Source organism: Cyanistes caeruleus, chromosome 9 (genome assembly GCF_971803275.1).
Source record: "Cyanistes caeruleus chromosome 9, bCyaCae1.hap1.1, whole genome shotgun sequence".
NCBI classification, from domain to species: Eukaryota; Metazoa; Chordata; class Aves; order Passeriformes; family Paridae; genus Cyanistes; species Cyanistes caeruleus.
Genome location: NC_141709.1, coordinates 4,283,927 through 4,304,366, shown reverse-complemented (window position 1 = coordinate 4,304,366; position 20,440 = coordinate 4,283,927). Strand labels below are relative to the sequence as shown.

The window sequence follows — 20,440 nt, the reverse complement described above, 5'->3', positions numbered from 1 at the left end:
AGGGCTGTTTTGCCTCCCTTCCTTCCCCCTCCCCATCTCCCCAGCTTTGCACCCATTTGCAGCCCTGCAAGGTCTCTGGTCCCTTATGCCAGTTCCTGCTGTTCTACTGCTCCCTCTTTCTCTCTCTTGCCTATAGGGGCTCTGAGAAGTTGTGTTTGGTGTGCCTGCCCTCAGAGTGTCTCCTGCCCTCTTTCCTAGGTTTGCTTTGAGAGACCTGCAGTGCCCACCTCCCTCCTACTCTTCCTGGCCTCCTCTGGCACTGTCCCAAGCCAGCAGCACAAGCCGGTGGTTGGTGTCCAGCTGACTGACACAGACGGACAGAACCGCTCTTTGGGTGAGCAACCTATGGGCTGTGACACCAACGGGGACACCCAGAGCCACCACCACAGCTGGGATCTCCCACTGCTGTCCCCTGCCCCCCCTTGCAGGATCTTCTGCCTTCCAAGCTGGTCTATTGGCAGGTGTGGGGAGCAGATGTAAACCAAAAGCAAATCCCTGGAGCTGGACTAGTCACTTCTTTCTTTGCCTTGTCTCACAGGGATGTACGAGCTGTCGTGTCAGCACAACCCCCTCATCATCAACGTGACCAATAGCCAGGAAGACCCATCCCCCCAGATTGCTTCAGTGCTTTTCAACTTCTCCTCTGCACTTGTGGGCATTGCAGCCGTGGCCTTGCGAACCTTGGCTCAGCCTGGCTCCTCTGACCCCCTCACCACCTGCCTTCTGCAGCACGAGGAGGGCTGTGGCCATCAGTGCTACAGGTATGGATGGTCTCCTCAGGGCACGTCCCAGTGGCCACCCAGGGTTACTGGTGTCCTCTGGGAATTGGTGTTTGAATTCTGGTGGTTTTATCTTCTCACTGACTGCTTGGTGACCATCCTCAGATGGCTTTTGAGGTATTGTTGGAATATCTACTGTAATGAATCTTGATTAGGTTATCTTGCTGGAGGGAATACAAAGGCAGGAACCAGATTTTGTGCATGGCCTCTGCATGTGTCCAAAACTGCGCTCAAGGACTGATTCCTGGTGGGAAAGTCATGAGAAGTTTGAAAATGGCTGAGAAGTTATCACTTGGAGTTTTTGTTAAAGCTGAAGCATTGGCTTCTTGAGCACTTGCTTTACAATCTCCATCTCCATCCATTCCGGTCTTCCCCGTGCTGAGGAAGGTGGGAATGAAGCTCTCCTCACCTGCTTTGTCCTCACTCCTGGTCTATCCAGGCCCCTCACTGAGCCTCACACTGCCCTGTTGAGTGTGGTGATAATGCCAACAGCAGCCTCAGCACTTTAAACCTGCCAAGTCTGGCTTTACTTTTGGATCCCAGGCACCCTGAAGTTACACACATATGCTGATCCAGGGCTCCAGTTCGGCCAGTTACTCAAACCACACCACTGGGAATACTGATTTTTGAGTTGAGCTTTGCTGGAGCTCTGGGGTTCTTAAAGCACAGAGGGGCTTTGTCTAGGGTCATCTCATCACTTTTTTTGTCCTGCTCCTTCTGTTGATGGCCTGGATGGGTGAACATGCCTGATAACAAATGAGTGTGTGCATGTGTTTGTCTTAAAGCCTGTGGGATTGTGGTACAATTGATTTATGGAGAGTTCTGTAAGCCATGAATATCCTGAAGTTGCTTTTTACTTTCTTTTTTTTTTTTTTAAGTGCATGTGTGATTTATACAGAAACATAAATCTTAGTGAGTCAGTGTATAAATATTATTCTCAACCTTACATTAAAAGATCAGTGTTCACCTGAAATGCAGCATGTTTCCTCATGGTGGCTGTTACAGCAATGTACCCACATGCTTCTAAGACCCTGGCCAACTGATGTGGTTTTTCAATTACGTTTTCTCATCCCTTAAAATAATCTTGCATTCTTGTTGCTTGAGAGCTTCCCCCTTCCCCTGAGGAGTGACTGCAAAGAGGAAAAGACTCACTGGACACAGCTGAGCATTGACTGGGGATGAGGAGATGCCCATATAGGGGCAAATAGAGAGGAAAATAGATGTTTTCCTCATAAAAGTCTCATCATAGCTGAAGAACAAGCCAGTTCCATATTGCCAAAGCACACCAAGCTGTGTCCCTTTTCCAGGGGCACAGCAGGACCCTTGTGTCTCCTTTCCCTCTTGTTGCCCTCCCATGGGCTCCCCCTGGCCTTGACTTAGCAGCAATATGCTGAATTGCAGGATGTGCATACACCCTTAGCAAATACTCAAATCAGATTCCCAGAATTTTCAGAATAGAAAATTCTTTTAGAGTATTGATCTTCAGAATTAAAGCCTTGAATATTTGGGGCAGGGGGCTAGGCTTACAGCCTGGAGTAACCACACTAATAATAAAGGATCTGCCTCTGTTAAGTCAGGAAACATTCAAGTATTCCCCCTTTGTTATATTTTAAAAATCTAATCTATCTCCAAAAGTAATGTGTTGCAGTATTTGTAAAGGTTAACAATTAATTTCATATAAGGTAGGTGGACTCTGGCAGTGGGCAGGGGGGAAAATCCCCTATAAAAATTGAGGAATAGAAAATCTTTGGAGGCTGAGAGACCTTTGACTGTAAAAGATCACAGAACATCCATGTTCTCCCTGTAGAGAGCTGCAGTGACCGTTTGCACGCAGCCAGCCTCATATACACAGTACGTGCGTGTGAAGGCTTTCCTAAAATAACCTGAGAAAGGACAGTAACAAAAGCAACAAAGAAAAGAGGTTTCCTGCCTTCAGCCTAGAAATGCTGATTGCCAAAATAATAAATACATGACAGGTTGGTATTTTTGTAGCATCCTTCATCTTGAAGGATCTCACAGTGCTTTGCAGGCTAGGAAAAACATAGAGATTGTGTTTATGCTGATGAAATGCAGATTTCTCCAGGTCAGGATGGAATGGGTGTTTCACTCTGGAAAAGTATGTACTGGTTTTGAAGAAAGTGTCACCATTTGCTTTTGGACTCACTCAAGGTGCTGAAGGTTGGCAGAGAGCTTGCAGGCCAAAGCAGCACTGTGTCCTCACTGCCACCACCAGGAAACCTCTCTCTGCTGTCTCTGCCAGCAGATCAGGGGCTGTCTGTGTATTCTGCTCCCAGTCACAGCCTAATGAGGTCAAACAGAAATCAGACTTTTAACACATTTCCATGCAGAAGACTCAAAGTCTCCCGGCTTTCATCCTTTTTGCATTTTTAAACTGAGCCACAGTCCCTCCTGTTTAACTTGGTACAGGTTATACACTGAACCAGGGGAACATTTTTCATTTCCTCTGTTATGTTTATTTTTAGCTTGCTTTTATTTTTAGTGTGTTTTATTTTATGGTCACGTATGCTGGGAAATGCCTAGGTGGGTTCACAGGAAAGGTGCTACAACAAGCTACCTGCTTTGTGTTTGTATTTCCTGTGTGAAAGCCCTCCTCTGCTTCCCCAAAAGTGGGTGTAAGGCATCAAGGGGGGAGTCTGGTTTGGATTCCTCTAGTATGGAAAATGGATGTGAGGGAGAGAAAATTAGATGGAATTGTTTACATCTCTTCAACTGATAAACTTTATTCAGCAAAGAGGGCTGTTTCCCAAACAGGTTTTGTTTGGTTTGTTTTCTTTCTTCCAGGCACCAAATTTATGCAGAGTCAATTTATGAGCTGCATGTGTGATGGCATGAAGATTTATGGGCACCCTGGGTAGACACACTAGTGTCTTATTTCACAGAAATGTGGAGTAGTTTGGGTTGGAAGGGACTGTAAAATCCTGACTCTTTGTCTCTGGCTTAGGGTGCCCCGTGAATGGAGTCCTCATCTCTGGAGGGATTTAAAACACATATAAACTTGGGGACAAGGGTTAGTGGTGGCCTTGGCACTGCTGGGTTAATGGTTGGACTTAATTTTACAGGGCTTCTGCAGCCTAAATGATTCCATGTTTCTGGGGTCTCAATGACCACCTTTCCAGGGGAATGGTCTCACCTCTGCCTTTGAGACCCTTAGAGGTGCTCCTCCTCCAGCATCAAAGCCTGTTGACTTCTGGCACTTCTCTTGTGGGTCTCTGACTGGCTGATAGCAAAGACTGTGTTGTAGAATGTGTTACTAATTTTAATTTAAATTAAAATTGAAATTAATGTCCAGCTGGAAGGTGTCACAGGTAACCCCTGGAGGCTAGACACCATTTCATGGACTGCCCCATCCCATTTGCTCTCTGCAGTCTAATAATCTTCTTGACATCAGTGCTCTATATATGGGCTTTATTGGGGGTGCTCAAGATGTCTTCTGCCTTTCCCTGACACTAGCCAATCTCACCTAGGGGTAAAAATGTCTCCCAGAACAAGTTTTTCACCAGTTTGGTCTTGAGTCAAGCACAGAAACTGAACAGCTTTCAAACAGGGTGCTTGGTGTTACCTCATGGAAAGGGCCACCCAGTCTGATGCACTTGTTCCAAGCAGAGATGACCCCTGATACATCAAGGGAATGTGAGTTAGAGCACAGATCACTTGTGTGAGGCCCCATGTCCAGTGAAGAAGGAAGCAAGCACTGGGGGACCCCAGGTTTGTCAGCAGAGCCCTCGGTTTTCTGCTACACCCAGACTCCCCCATTCTGCACTGCCCTTCCTGATGCCATACACAGGCACAGGGATTTTTCACAGGGACTGGATTAAATGCATCCTTCAGAAGGCTCTCTTATCTCCTGTCACAAGCTGCAGGAGGTGATGAGTCCACCATCTCTCCTGCTGAGCTATTCTCATATCCAGTTACCCTCTCTGCTGAGAAGGTGCCTCTTATTTCAAGATGAAAGTTGTTGCTTTTGCTCCATCCTTTGCAGAGAGGTCTGAATGCCTCCTGCCAGCAGACAACTTTTCTGTGTCTGTACAGAGCCATCAGATCCTCTCACTATCTCCTCTCTGTCATGATAAATATTTTTTCCTCTTTAAATCTTACAGCATAAGTCTTGCAGCCCAGCTATGGCTTCTGCTTGAAGCTCCCTTTTGAAATCCCTCTGCTATTTTTTATGTCTTTCATGGTGATGGATGTGGCTCAGAAATTAATTCCTCTGGACAAGATGAGAAAATGAGGTAGAATATGTTCCTGTGGAGATTGGATATGGATAAAGATGTTCTTTGGGTACAGTCTGTCCTGGCTTAGGTTGGGAAGGTGACTAGACCAAACCTGACATCCTATTCAACCTCATTTTCTGTGCCTCTATGCAGCTATTTTAGTGTAGCAAACAACAACACAAAACCATGGCAAGGAACTGTCTGGAAATATATGATCTACTCTTGCTTCTTTTTTCCCCTTTGCCACTGTGGCTATGGAGGGACCAACAGGTCATTCAATGTCTTACTGGTGCCTTTTCTCTGTCTCTGAGGCAGATGACAGCAGATGACTCACAGGGATGTTATTTTTTGCCAAGTTTCTTTTGGAGTCACGTACAGAAGCAAACACCTTTTCTTGAGATGGCAACCTCAGTGCAGATTGTAATCAAGAAGCATCACCACCGTTGGGTCTGTACACGCAGCCTGCTCCCACAAGGATGGCTGCCATCAGATTTACTGGAAAAGTGAGACCTTTCACCTTCACGGGAAACATGCCTGAAGGGAGACATTCCCAAGTATTTCCAAAACACCTTTTCTCATTTCCTAGCTATTCTCTTTCGCTAGACCGCATTGGAGTAAACACCTTTTATCTCACTGATGTTGAGTGTTACAATCCAGACTCCACCAGAGTATGTGCAGTGATGACTTTTAACTTCAGGAGATTTGGCCAAAGCCTTTGCTTTTCTGTCAACATCTCCTATAACCCCCTTTCTCAAAAATTTGCACCATGAGAAGAACTTATAAGTTTCCGCTGTTAAGAGCTGGAGCTTGATGATAAGGGATGTTTCAGCAGCAATCTTGGGGCTGAAAGCTTGAGTAGACACTACAGCAATGTATAGATGATTTATTATGCTTTAGGCAGCTGCACTGCATTTGACTTGGCTTAGTTTGATGTGGGTAAATCCATCAGTATTTTCTGAGTTGCATTAAGTCAGTGCTGTAAAACATGAAATTTCAGCTTTTCAGAATTTGGGATTTGTCACAACAGTGTTACCATACTAGCTTTGCCACCGCTGGCTTAACATGCTCTATTGCTGGTAGTGGCTGCCTGCTTTTATTCCAGAAGGATGAAGGATCCCAAAGGAGAAGATTTTCTCTAGTTTATAGAATTTTTCCCATTTCAAAACAAAGTTCTTACTGTTCTGGAGCAGTTAGGGCCATCACTAGGTGAAATTTCACAGATTTCCAGACCTGAAACTTCCTTTGATGTATAAGTTATGGGACTTGGTGAGCCCAGAGCATCGTGCAGGCTTGTGCTGACATGAAATAAGTTAGGGAGAAAAACCTTGGTATTTTGTAAAAATGTTGTTGACAAATCATTAGTTTGAGCTTCAAAAGATGCTGGGATAGAAGTGGAATTTTTTTTTGATGTCTCGGGCAGAAAAAAAGTAAAAAAATTTTGGCTTGTCCCACATCTTATATGGCCTGAATCAGAAATGGGCAGAAGTCAGGAGTTTGCAGCTGTGATACAGGAATTTCATTTATCATCAAAAGCAGAAAGAGCTCCTTCATGCTGAGATCAGAACTGGGCTAACTGCACCATTTCCTTGTCCAGCCTTTGTTAGGGTGTTCCAGGGTCTGGGAGCTGTGATTTATTCCAGCACTTTACCCAAGCCCTGGCATAGCATGTGGATCATGATGGGGCCAGGTCACAAGGCTTTTTTACTCTTCTGACCTGCACTTGTTCACCATCAGGCTCAAAAGTGTCCTGGACCCAAGTACAGTGCTGATAGCAGGGATGGTGCTGGTAAGGGGAGCAATCAAGGTAACATTTGCTGGTAGGGTTGATATATATTTTTCAAGACTATTGATATATTTGAGAAAATCAGACAGCTTTCAGTGATGTGAGCTCCTCTTGAGGTCTGGAATGGCAGCACCAAGCAAGGTGTAGGATGAGCACGGCTGCTCAGAACTTGAGCTGATCGGTCTCAGATAACTTCCAAAATAAAATCCAGTGGGTATTTGTTGGATTAGGGGTGTTGTTAGTCACAGAGAAAACAGTGCTAAGTTAGTCATCTTGGGGGATGAAGAGAAAAGTAATTATTCTAACTCAAACTTTTCTAGTATTTCTAAAATATACCTACATGCACCTACAGAACATGTGCATGAGTATATGTATGTGATGTACATAAAAGTATTTTGTTGTTATGACCTGTAATTATTAATGTCTTATGCATAACTACACTATATAACACTTTGTGTATTTATAGTACATAGGAAACTTGCTGATATCTTGAGCTACTTTCTACCATATTGCTTAGGTTTCTGAACTGGTGGAAAACAAAAATGCTCCCGGTAGCACTCAAAAGGATTAGCGCTTCATTTAATTGTTATTTAATAACAGCATTGTCCCATCTGCCGAGCCTGCCCCAGACAACATGCTGTCCCTCCATCAGCACCAGCAGAGCTGCTCCAACCAAGAACTTGGCCTGGATGCATCCAGAGGGTGCCACGGCACACCCCTGAGCCGGTGCTGTGATGGGCGTGTGCTCCAAAACTCAACACCCTGACCGTCAGCTGTGAGGGTGCGAGGCCTTGGCACAGGTTGCTCCATTCCTTGAAGTGTTCCACACCAGTTTGGAGGGGGCTTGGAGCAACCTGGTCTAGTGGAAAGGTGCATCTCCATGTTGGGGTGAGGAAGGGGATGGAATGGAGAAGCAAGGCTGGAAAGAGGACGTGTGTGTCCAGAGGAAAACACACAAGGAAGTTTAGGACAGTGGCTCCATCACTGGGCGGTGGAACTCAGGACTGGAGCAAATATGAGCCAGGGGCACAGGCAGGGAGCAAAGCAACTGCCCAGAGAAGGTGACTGCAGGAGGGGAGGGGAGAGGGCTACAATTGGTAACAGATGCCCTCAGAAGCTAATGACCTGACAAATGCTGCACTCATAAAACAAATTCTTTAAAAAGGAAGCAAATGGAAATATAAGCTAGTGAAAGAATTTGCAGCAGCTGCCCTGAAACCATTTCTCACTTCATAAACAGGTCTGCATTGAAAAAACAGTCCCTTTCTTCTTGTTCTCCTTTGTGGTCCCCTCCTGTGCCCACCGGCTCTTTCAGGGCTGTGGCCTGCAGGTTTCCACCATGTCTTTGGCTCGGTGGACTTGTCCAGAGTCAACAGCACATTGCGTTCCCTTAACGTCTGCGTCGGCATCGACTTGGATTTTTTTGGGGTTTGTTGTTTTTTTGTTTTTTGTTGTTTTTTGTGTGTGTGTGTGTCTTTTGTGGTATTTCTAGCTCTGTGCATCCTTGGCTGGAAACGTTGAGTAAAGGCAAGAGGCAGAGGCCTCTGCCTCACTGGGAGAAAGGCAGTGCCTGAAAACGGCTGGCAGCCCTGTGCCAAGCAGGGAGCAGAGGAGAGCGAGGTGTTCAGGTACAGCTCCCTCCCTTCTCTCCCCAGTTATTGCCTGAAGCTGCAGCAGCACCTCTGTCTCTGACTGAGCAGGGCTGAGATCAGGTGTTGCTCCTATATCACTTGGTAACAGATAAAGCCAGACTGGTGGATAACGAGGGCCTGAGAGCTGTTGTATTGCCCTGTGTCTCGTCCCAGTTCCATCCCAGGTAATTAATCAACTGGCTGCATTTCACTGATGGAGACCATAACCCTTTGACCAACACTAGTTCTCATTATGGAATTGTGATGCTTAAATAATCAGTACCTCTAATGACTGCTCCTCAGTGGGAAGCTGCTGCAGTGAGGAGGAAAAGGAGACGTGGGTGATGCACTGCAAACTAAGGGATGGGTGATGCATTGCAAACTTTCCTGAGACCTCTTGTAACTTGCAGTGGTGCTGAGGGGAAGGTTATTCCTCCCTTTAGCTACATCTCACCTTGGTGGCCACAGCTGAGACTGTAGAGCTGGACAGGTGTGTGTTGAGATGGTCTTGATCCCAAAAAGCCTGGCATGAACAGGCTTGGAGTGCTGTGTTTGCCTGTGGGAGGAGCAGAGGTGCTGAAGACCGTCAGGGCAGAGGGGGAAGGTGACATGAGTGGGGTTGGGGAGCAGGGGAAGGTGGCATGAGTGGGGTTGAGGAGCCAGTTGTATATTTAGCTTCTGCCTTCTGTCTCAGGCTGTGATGTAGCTGTATGGTTATGAAAGGGGACTGCACAGGATCTGAGAAACATCTTGTGGATGATACCCTAATATTTGCAGAGGTTTCCTCTTAGCCAAACCTTTCCTTGCAGTCAGAGAATCATCTGTGGCTTCTCCAGTGTCCTATACAGAGTTTGACATACCTGATTCAAAAGTTATACAAAGCCTCTCCTCTCCTTGTCACCTCCCTCCTTTTGTTCTCTTGGTCTATCTCAATGAGCCCCTTTGGTGCCAGGCTGTGTGCACACTCTGTGCCTGTGTGCAGGCAGCATAAACTTTGGAATGTTGTTGCTCTGTGTCTCCTTTCATCAGCTGAAAAGAACACAGTGGTGGTTGGTGGGAAGGTGTGGGCTGGGATGAAGTCCAGCTAAGGCAGAGCTGGGGTAAAGTACTGTCCTGGCATCATTGTCAAGAGGCTTGAAGCCTCGAAGAAGCTGGAGCTGCAAGGGATAGGTGTGCATTTCTAGGCATCTGTGACCTGACGAGCATTCATCCCACACAAGTGCCACATGGAGAGAGCCTTTCCTTGCTGAAGTAGTCCTGGGACCCACTGGTTGATCCCTTTTCTGTTCTCCTCCACAGCTGTGTCCACGGTACCTGCCTGGGATCGGGAATTTGCATGCAGCCACTGCTCGCTCATGCTGCCACCCTCAACTGCAGCTCCGATGGCCCAAGGCACATGACGTGCACTGTTTCCTGTGAAAAGGGCTTTGTCCTCCACTCCAGTGGTGGGAAGAGGCTGGGCTCCATGGAGGTGAGTGGGCCTCAGGATGGCCCATGGGACCAAGACATAGATTAAAGAAAGATTTAACTACCCTGAGGTGATTGGACAGAGCACAGACCACTTTGTTCCTTCAGCCCCAGCCTTCTTGCTGCTTTCCTAACACATCCCAGCTCAATGAAGCTCCAGTGCTGGACCCCTGTGCTCATGGCTGGTGTTTCTGCTCTGTAGATCCCTCTCTTTCCCTCACTGCAGTCCTAGTTCTCCCAGTCCACTCTTTTCTGCAGAGTACACTTCTACCAGGCTGAAAGCTGCTGCAGGGCATGTCCCAAATCAAGGTGATGCACTCCAGCAGAGGGAGGGGTAGATATTTCTGCTCTCCAGATGGACATTGCTTGGAGGGTTAAACATCCCTGGGATGTTTTCTCTCTTAAAGCTGAAGTTAGTGGCTCAGGAAAAAATGAAGTCATTGCAGAGCAACTATATTTAGAGGCAGCTGAGAGCATGGAGAGCTTTTCTTCCTTTGTGTTGTGTTGCAATAATGGCACAGAGGTCACCGTGAAAGAGTTTGTCCCACTTTCCAGAGGGTTGGGGGTTACCTCATAAAAGCCAGGAGCCAGCACAGCTCTTAGCTATTGACTGAGGAGACCTGGGATGTTGTGTCCTTGGGAACTGAACTGCCTTGGTCCAGGCAGTCACCTTGGCAGGGGTGTAGGCACACAGTGTCCTGTCGTTAGGCTGTTTCTGGAGAGGGGAATGGGAGTATCTGGGGCTGAGCTGGTCTACATGCCAGACTGAGTGAGAGCATGAACTTGCTTGGGGCAGGCAGATGAAAGTGAGTGGGGCCATGTCAGCAGGGTGACATTTCTTCTCCTTGGAGATCTGCTTGTGACACCTGGCAGGCAGGTTTCTTCATGCTGCAGTGTTGGCCAGAGGAGAGGTGGGCACTGGGAAGTGCAATAGGGCAGCTGGAGATGCACTGTTCATCACTGGGAGGTTATTAATTACATGGCCACTGGGTCTGTGGGCCAAGGCATGTCCAGGGAAAACAAAATGTTCCCATTCTCCGAAATGAAACCACACAAAATAAGGCTGCCTCGGGTGACAGTTTTCCTGTGTTTGGCAGTGAGATGGGAAACTTCTGAGCAGAGCTTTATTGAGTGGTTGTCACAGCAGAGGGCAGCTTGCAAGTGCCTTGCCCTGAGCCCTCCAGTGATATTACAGTGATGTCTGGCTTGTAACCCTATTCAGAAAAATGCACACAGCTCTTCTCCTGAGCATCCTCTTCACCTAGTTCAGCTATACCATGATCCTGCTGCACATTTGGGAGTGTCAGACTCAAATTTAGTGCTGTCCATTAGAGCCACTATATCCAGGTTCAGTCAAAATGTGCTGGTTGGGAGAATAGGTCACATGTTCAGCTGTACCAGCAGTGTGACTGTACTCAGGCAGTGAAGGGACATCAGGAATATTGGTCTGCAGCCCCTGCCTGAGGGCTGCTGGGCTGGGGTTAGAAGTTTGGGAATGGAAATCATAGAACAATTGGGATTGGAAGGGATCTATAAAAGATTACTTAGTCCAACCCCCCTGTTGTGGCTAGGAACACCTTCCACTAAACCAGGCTGCTCATAGCAAACCATCATCCACCACTCAATTTTGATGAAGTCTGTAGCACATGTCAACCATATTTAGTGGTGGGACCATGGTGGTTTTTGGTCTCAGGCAGTTCCCCAGCTGAGTAAGAGGGGCTGTATAATTAGGATTTGTAAATGAGGTTATATGATTTCAGTGGGGTCTGTGGGCTGAGGCATGAGGGAATTTAGGGAAAAAACAATCAACAGAAGAGCTCTCTGACAACGGTTGAAATAAGACTTGATTTTTAGGGGAGGAAATTGCAGTGCATAGAGCTGGGAACAGCTTAGCTCAAGAGGTTTCAGTGTATCTTGAAGGGATTTTCCTTTTTTCCTTAATGTGGGCTGGCACCACCCAGACAATGTAACATGCACAGTAGCTGGATTGTTAACCCAAGGCACATTTGCTGCTCTCACACCCCACATATCTCCCTGTGAGCAGGTCAGGGCTTCGTGATTCGTTGTCCAGAGTGGGGAGAAAGGGCACACTGGGGGAGGAGAAATGCTGGAGAGTTCTCCTCATCCTGAAACTTAGGTCAGACCTTTCTGCTGTGCTGGCACACTGTAAATCATCTTCAGGATGTAAATCCATCTTCAGGAGTCTGATGGAGCTTTGCTTTTTCTGCAGCAGGAGGTGGTGCTGACGTGCAGCTCGGGCCAGTGGGACAGATCTGTGACTTGTGACCCCGTTGACTGCCGTGTCCCTGACCAGTCCCACGTGTACTATGCTGAGTTCTCCTGCCCTGTGGGGACTACCTACCTGCAGAGATGCTCCTTCTCCTGCATCCCCCCAGCCAAGCTTCAAGGTATGGTCTGGAGTGTCAAGGTGTTTAACCACCCTTTCTGATGCCACCTTTCCATGCCTGTCCCAAGCAGTTCAAACAGAGCATTGCTACTTGGAATTTTTCACTTATCCTGGGGTTCTCCAGTTGGATGTGCTCTTGAGATACTTCCCAAAATGATGAGTATCCCTCCCCCTGGAGCAGAGACAACCTAGTGTGGGGATAATTCATTCTGACTCCCATCCCCTGGCAGGCAGCCCTTATCCATCCACCTCAAGGTGCAGTGATGTCCTCTCCTGATAAACTGGTCCAGCCTCCAGTATTACAGTGATGGAGACTAGAAACATGCAGGCATACAGAGAGGACTTCAGAGAGCCAGAAGTGGCTCTGTGCCTGAAGCCTGTGGTTCAGGGGGCCTGGGGCTGTATAAAGCCATAGAGACTGATGCCCACAGCTGTAGAGCAGTCTGGGAGATGCTCACCACCCAGACACACCCAGACACACCATGGCCTGGCTTTCATTCTGCCGACTCCATCAGTAGCCGCAGGAATTTTTTGAAGCCAAGTCAGAGAAAGAGAGCTACTGTTCTGTCTATGCAACGGCTGAGCTGGATGGGATTTCAGGGGTAATTGCCTTGACAGCTTCAAGCATTGGGACTTTGTGAGTTTCCACCAGTGCCTTTGCTCTGAAAAATCACATACAACAAATCATTTTAATGGGTGCCCTATTTTATGGAGACATTTATAGCTGAAATGTACGAGAATTGTTTACTTCTTTTTTTTTACAAAAAAAAAAAGTTAAATCCAAGGAGCAAAAACTGCAGAGAATTAAGGTCTCATTTCATGACGGGGAGGATGGTGGCAGATCCCCAGAGTGAGCTGATCAATGGGTAATATGTGAATGTCATCTCAACAACAGAAATTCTGCATGAACTGATGCCCATTGCCTTGGGTTGGTCAACTGAGGGCAGAGCTTTAATCTGATCTTTCACTCACAGCTGCCTCTTGGTCCCGCTGCAGTCACTGGGAGGTTTGCCATGGGCTCCCTCAGTGGGAAGGCGTCCCCTCCATGGGCCCCTGGGTGACTTCCAGCATGATGGCTGGAGGTGCTTGGCCAAGGCTGCCAAGCCATGTGGGTAAACTCTTAGAGAACAGCTGACACAACTGAGCCACTGAGGCAGGGACATGCTTGCTCCCCACAAAGACTTGCCTCCTCACAAGCAAGCTACCAATGCTAATAAATGCTAAGAATAGGCAAGGAAAGGATGACATGGCTGTGTGGCTCTTGGAGGTGGAAGACAACCCTTGGCAGCCTTGATCCTTCAGGAACACAGGTGCTGAGTAGAGATTTCATCTTGTCTCTGGCCCCAAACTGTTTCTGTACAAAGAAAGTGATATTTGAAGGAACTGTAGAGCAGCCTGGCTGCACCACAAACACGCTGATCCAAACCTCTCACTAGGAAGAGCCCCATCCACTCCAGTCCAGCTATTTTTCTTGCTCATCAGTTCCCAGTAAACTATCCATCATCCACACCCTGTGGGTGATGTAGTCCTGGGCACTTCCCACAGGCATCTAGAGCTGTTTTGGCCACCCATTTAGCTGGGTCTATCAAGGACAACAAATAGCTGGGCCAACCTCTAATGATGGGTGGTTTGAATTCCCAGTCACACCAGTGAAGCCTCCCACATCTGTCCTTGTGGCATTTTCCAATCCTCCTGACTCTCAGGTTCCAGAGAGGTAGTGGGTTCCCCATCAGTGGAAACATTGGAAGCCAGGTTGGACAGGGCTCTGAGCTCCCTGACCTGGTGGAAGATGTCCTTGCCCGTGGCAGAGGGAGACTGGACTAGATGGCACTTAAAGGTCCTTTCCAGCCCAAGCCATTCCATAATTCCATGATCTTGCACTGCATCTGTAGTAGGGTGTGACAGCTTGATCAGCATAGGTAAGGGCAAACTGCAAAAAGCCCATGGGGAGAATGAAGGTGGGCTCACCTGAATGTGACAGAGAGCTGTCTCACACAAAGGCCCCTAGCTATCCTGGGCTACCAGGAAAGAGGACAAGTTTAAGGGAAAGATTTGGGGAGATTTGCAGAATCAAGATCCTTTCTCCAGCCTCTAGAAGTTGACCCTGCCATGCTTTTGTCTGCATTCAAGTATTTTCTTCTACAGCCTGACCAAGCAGGTGATGGAGTCCACAGTCTTCATGTTTTTTGTCCCCTTTAGTATCAGTACACACTCTAACAAGAGGACTTCTGCTGGTTGCTCTGAGCTCCCCTTGGCAGGACCCCATTCCTGGCTCAGCTGTAACCCCACACACTGCTTCTCTTTTGGGGTCAGGAACAAACCAGTGGCTCACCTGCCTGGAGGATGGTCTCTGGTCCCTGCCTGAAGCTTACTGCAAGCTGGAGTGTGACGCGCCTCCCGCCGTGGCCAACGCCAAGCTTCTGGTGCCTCGCTGCCTGCAGGGGAACCACGATGTGGGCTCAGTCTGTCGCTACAAGTGCAAGCCTGGATACCACGTGGCCGACAGCACAGCAGACAAGCCTAAAAAGTAAGTCTGTGGCAGGTCTGTTATCACCATTTCTTTCATCCTCCCAGTGTGTGCAAGGAGCAGAGGTGATAGGGCAATATTGAAGACCTGTCTCAATGGGTAGAAGGCAGAGCAGCTTGCTCTGATCACACAGATTTCTTGAAATACAAGAGGCATTCCCTGGTCTAGGTGAACCCGGTGGGAACATGGTGCTGCTGCTCACAGGAGTGTGTTAAGTACTTTAAGCTGAAACAAGCAGATCTTCCTGGGCACCTCAATGTATTTGTCACTCTGTGAACGTTAAGCACCAATTTAAGTGTTTGTGGACTCCCAGGTAATTAGACATTTACAAGATGCTGGCAGATTCCTGGAGCTTCTGTCTTTCCCAAAAGCGATAAAACATAGAACAGAGGCACTGTAGGAATGAATGGCTGCCTTCTGTCAGGGTTAACATCTCACCCGCTGTGCCTCTCGGCTAAATTTAATCTCTAGCACTGGCATTTCAATGGGAGAAGATTTTTCCTGGGGCTTCAGGGAAAAATTCCTGGTGGTTCACTAGCCCTGCTCTCAGCCAATATCGCGATGCTGGGGGGTAGAGCAGCGTTTTTCTGTGACGCCCCCAGCCAAAGTCCCCATTGGGTTTGGTCACTAAAGATTCCCTGGCAATGTCTGGGTCCTCCCCAGAGTCTTGATTCAGGCCCAAATCAGGTAATTATGTGTTAATTGTTTAATGCCCCCTTCCAGTTTTAATTGGATGCAGACTTCATCTCTTCTTTGCTCTGGGGTAGAGTTGTTGTGTAGTGGGAAACAGTTGCCAAATTTCTTGCCTAGTAATGAAGGAAGTGGTTTCTGTAAACAGCTTTTCACAGTGTTAGGAGCATTTCTGGGGCCAAAGGGAGCTGAGCAAATGATTATGGCAGCGATCACATGGACTCCTTTGCAAACTCTAGAGCAGCTTTTGTGCCTGTGGCGCTTCAGGCACTGGGCATTCAAACAGATCCACTCAGTTTGCAAAGTTAGGCATCCTCTGTCCTGCTGCAGCAACTGCTGATAAAAATGGTGACCTCTGGGAGACCCTGAGGCTCCTCTGATGTGTAACTTGCATATGGATCTGAACAGGCTGTGGGACAAGTCAAGGAAAATCATGCAAAAGTGGATTACGTTTTCATAGCAGTGCATGTTGACCTCGCATTTTCCCCTTTGCAATTGTTGTTGCTGCTATTTCATCGAACATCTCTGATGGTGGAATACAAAAACCTCATTTACAAAACCAGAAATAATATTGCTTTCCCATCATGCAGATTAACTCCTATGTGAGTGGCTCACCCCAAGCAAAAACCTTTCCTCGAACTTGTAAATGTCATTGCAGAGTCTCATCAAGAGCTCTTGGTGTACACTCAGCATGAGTACAAACCCCTTGGTTGTAGTAGCTACTAGCCAGTATGTCAGTTCCTGGATTGCTGGAAATCCTTCTGGTGTCTCAGCCCTGGCAAGGAGAGGGTGGGAGCTGCCAGAGTGAGAGGTTGATCTCTTCAATCATGCCAGTTTTGGAGAAAGTGAGGTGGGGGAGAGTTCTGGAAGCAACCAACACTGATGAGGTGCAGCTTCTTGATGTGGTGGCGTGAAAGTAGGGTCTAAGCTGGTGATTTGGACATCAGGTTTCTGGGGTCTTCTGCTGTCTCTCTGGGTTCAGAAAACTCATTTCTTGATCTGTTGTCTCCCTACTGTCCACCATCCCAGCAAACACAAGCCTTACTAAAGGATTTAGTGCCATACAGGTGCTGATGTAGATATAGAAGCAGGACCCTCTGTGTGTACTATATATTGGAGAAAAGTCAAGCATAATCTGTGACTGACACTGAAGATTTCTCATGGCCACTAACTAGCTCACCCTTGGAAATACAGTCAGGCTTCCTTTGAATTATTCTTCTAGCTCTAGCTTTGCTCCTTATGTGGAGTTGCCCACCTTATGCAGGCCTGAACCATGGTTGGGATCCAGCTGTCTCCATGCAAGTGAAGGTAATCTTGGACACAGATGCAATTCCGTCACTTCTATTTTTTGGTTGAATTTTCCAGCAGGAGCAGTAGGGATTCCTAGAAGGGGCTGAAATCGTAGTTGAAATTAATTTCCCATAATTTAAGTGAAATTGAAAGGGGATGAAGAAATCAGTTGTCTTGGAGATGCTTTTGTCTATTAACCTGGGTGAGGAAAAGCCCTTGGGAAATCACTGCTTGTCAACGAGATCCTTGAGGAAATACTGATGGTGTAATCAAGATCCTGCCAGAAAGTTGCTGCTTTCCTGCTGGCAGGTTCATCTGACTGACAGTGCTGACATGAAGGGTAAAGCTTCTTTGACTCTTCCTAAAAGAGGTCTGTTATCAGCCTGGAGAGGCTATGTAACAGCCTGGCTTCCAGCTGCCAAGCTACTTCACTTCTAATTCCAAAGTAAGGGTAATAAGGGGAACTTTATAAGCATTTGTGCTTTGTGATAGGAACTTTCTGGATTTAGGCAGAACCTGTTCCATGGCAGTACTAACCCACCACCTGGATCATACTAAGATATGGACTGTCAAGGAGAAATGTTCAGCATCACCCAGAGCTGTAGCATTGGAAAGTGCTGGCCTGAAAGTCAGGGGTCAGATACTTTGGGGGAAAGGGCATCACCCCCACAGTAATCCTTGCTGTTCCTTCCAGCATGAAGTTCCATCTGAAGCAGATCTCTGACAGCAATAGACAAGATCAGGTTTGATGGGCTTGCAGAAATTTGGTCTAGTAGAAGGTGTCCCTGTCCATGGCAGGGGGGTTGGAAGAAGATGATCTTTAAGGTCCCTTCCAACCCAAAATAATTCCATGATTGTGTGATAATAGCTAAGAGATCCTTTAGAGGAGCACTCTAATGTTGAGAGGATGCTCTCAATTTGGAGACCTAAAAGGTCAGACCCTTCAGGGGACTTGTTTCACTTGCCCATTGTGGGATGATTCCTTGGAGAGAAGAGACTGGGGATCTCCAGGCTGCCTTTGTGACGTGTTGAGCTCCTGCTAGCTTGAGGGAATGAAGCAAAGAACCACTCTGGTATTTTCAGGCAGATTTGAAGGTCTCAGCCTGCAGATCAAGGGAGCCCAGCACAATCCCCAGTGAGTTTACACAGAGATATCGTCCCCTCTTCCTTCTCTCCCTGTTTAAAACCAGCAGAGACCATGGAAGGAGAGGAGGTGAGAGAAAATGGGGACTGGAAGGAGTTAGCAGACTGGGCACTGGAAACAAAACGAAGTTCACAGCAGGGCAAGCAGGACAGCCTAATCCAGGAGCCCTGCAGTTTAGGAGGGCCACAGGCAAGTGTGTGGTGGGCACAAAAGCACTCACTGCCTCTGTGCCTGTGTCTCACCCCTTCCAGATAAAAGGCAAACACACACAGCTGTGGGAACCAAAAAGTCAAGTAAAGAAAACTCAGGCTGTCAACCAGGCTCCCGTCACTTCTATCTCTAAGGTCTCTGAACATTTACAGCCCAGGTTGTCCAGGCTGTTTGGAGGGAGCACAGCAGTGGAGGGTCCTACACGCTGCTGCAGCTTTCCTTCAATTTACTGAAAAATGTCTTTCCTTTCCCCCTATTCTCTTTGAAGCAATCAGTCTCCTGCCATAGCAGATGAGGCTTTAGGCTCATTTGTCACCATTCCTGCACAGCAAACCCACTCCCTCACAAGCTGGTTGCATCAGAAGATGGCTGGATCCCTGCCAGGCTTTGCATGTTCAGCTCCTGGAGCTGGCAAGTGCTTGTGCCTTTGCCTCAGATACAGCCCTTGCTGGCCTCAGACATCTCCCTTGCCTCCTCTGTCCATTAGGCTTGCCTGGTTGGAGGGTTGATTTTCCTGGCTTCCTTGTTAATTAGCAAGTGCCACTAACCCAGATCAGAAGAAGTTGGGAAGTGGGAGGGGGTCCAGAAATTTCAAACTCCTATGAAGTTGCGTGTATTTATGTATATATATTTTTTTTTTTTTTTTAAGGCCTCTTCCTTCCTTTCTCCGTGTTTCCCTATGAACTGCTTATTTCATGTATGTGGGAGTGGTCCACACCCCATCCTCTAGCCCAGGGTCAGCCTGGACTGGCTGTGTTTGATGTCCCTGGGTGGATGCTGGCAGAGGGTTGAGCCTCCAGAGCAAGGTGGTCTGGGAGGGTGCAGGTTTGGGGGAGAGGTGTGAGAGGCCATGCACAGCTCTGCTGGCTCTGCCTGGGGGCACTCCAGTACCACATCAAAACGAGGAAGCCCCTGTGAGGATGATGGGGCTGCAAACCACAGCCTGCACCTGAGCAAACTGCAGCTGCCACAGTGTGTCCTCCCCATGCTTGACCCATCCCCCCGAGGCCTTCCTGGGCACAGGGCCTCTGCCATGGTTTGGAGAGCAACAAGGAGGTGCAGTGGCCAGCGAGAAGTCACGTGTGGCTGGGATGCTCCTGGTCTCTAAAGAAGTTTGCTCAGTGCCTGAGGTATTGCTGTGGCAGTAATTCCACACTACCAATTTGTTTCTATCTCCATAACCCCCAGTGCTTTACCCCTTCCAAGTTCTGCAGCTGGATCACACCCTGTGAGCCAGGAAGTTCAAGAACGGGAAAATGCTGCTTGTGGAGCTGGATATCCAACATGAATTAGTCCTTCTTGGCATGTGCCTTTGCTTACCTTTAAACTTGGGCAGACCAAAGCATTCAGTCAGATTTGGGAGAAGTCAGTCTGATGGGGACATCTTTGCAAGGCAATGAGTGTCATCCTCATAGAAAGGGCAGGCAAACAAGAAAGTTAAATGAGCAGTGGACTGAAACCACAGATGCCTACAATGAAATCCAGAGTCCCTCTGCCTCAGCAGCTTTCTGAAACACTTCATAGCTGCAGCTCCCTTAGTTAATTCAAGGCTGCTGCTGTAGGGGTGATACTGCAACAACCCTCGCTACTCAGGTGCTCACACCACAGCCACCCTCACTTTTCTGGTGGGCTGGAGGGAAGATTTATGCAGAGCTCTGTGCTAGTGGACTTGATGTGTCCCATTCCCTACCCCGCCTGCCTCTGTGTTACCTGCTGGAGCCCGCATTCACCTTGGCAGGAACCCACTGCCCCTTTATACAGTGCTGAGAAAAAACAGATCCCTGATTTCTGAAGGGAGAAGGGGGCTCTCCAAAAGCTGCAGATATTTTAAAATATGAGAATGCTGCAAAAACCTCTAAAATATCTCATCCAGGAGTTTCCAGCAGAAATCTGACAGGGAACACCCCTGGTCTGGCAGCAGGGTGCAGATGGGGTCCCCTTGCTTCTCCAGGCTCTGTGACCCTGCACCATGTGTGGAGGCCCAGCTGGGTGGCCCCACACAATGTCATGACCCTGCACCAGGTGTTAGGGGGCACATGGGTGGCCCCACACTCTGTCTGCTGTCTCTCAGAACAAGGGGCAATTTAATGCCTTCCCCCAAGGGTTTCTGTAACCCCTGGCGGCCCCCTCCACATACCTGTGGCAGGCTATAAACTCCCAAACGTGGCGCCTGGAGCCCTGCCTGCTGGCACCCGTGGTGGTGGGAGAGGGCAGGGGCAGGCAGCTGGAGTGTGCTGTCAGTAAAGGAGGACAGGAATGGGGAGAAAAGTCTCACTAAGG

The 20,440-nt window shown here is 48.0% G+C and overlaps 1 protein-coding gene and 1 long non-coding RNA gene across 6 annotated transcripts in view; one reads left to right on the top strand and one right to left on the bottom strand.

Moving 5' to 3' along the window:
* The window catches only part of PAPPA2 (pappalysin 2), an 88,009-nt gene that overhangs the window by 47,492 nt on the left and 20,077 nt on the right, over positions 1-20,440 (top strand). For all 5 annotated transcript variants that reach the window (XM_086842575.1, XM_086842574.1, XM_086842577.1 and 2 more), the window contains 5 exons: positions 199-334; positions 539-761; positions 9,725-9,896; positions 12,123-12,300; positions 14,613-14,826. In XM_086842575.1, coding sequence (XP_086698701.1) covers positions 199-334; positions 539-761; positions 9,725-9,896; positions 12,123-12,300; positions 14,613-14,826 — 923 coding nt within the window. The remainder of the gene's footprint in view (positions 1-198; positions 335-538; positions 762-9,724; positions 9,897-12,122; positions 12,301-14,612; positions 14,827-20,440) is intronic.
* LOC147651449 (uncharacterized) lies at positions 12,987-14,832 on the bottom strand. Its single transcript, XR_015273960.1, has 2 exons — positions 14,632-14,832; positions 12,987-13,653 (listed from the first exon to the last, which is right to left on the bottom strand). It is a non-coding gene; the product is annotated as an uncharacterized LOC147651449 (long non-coding RNA).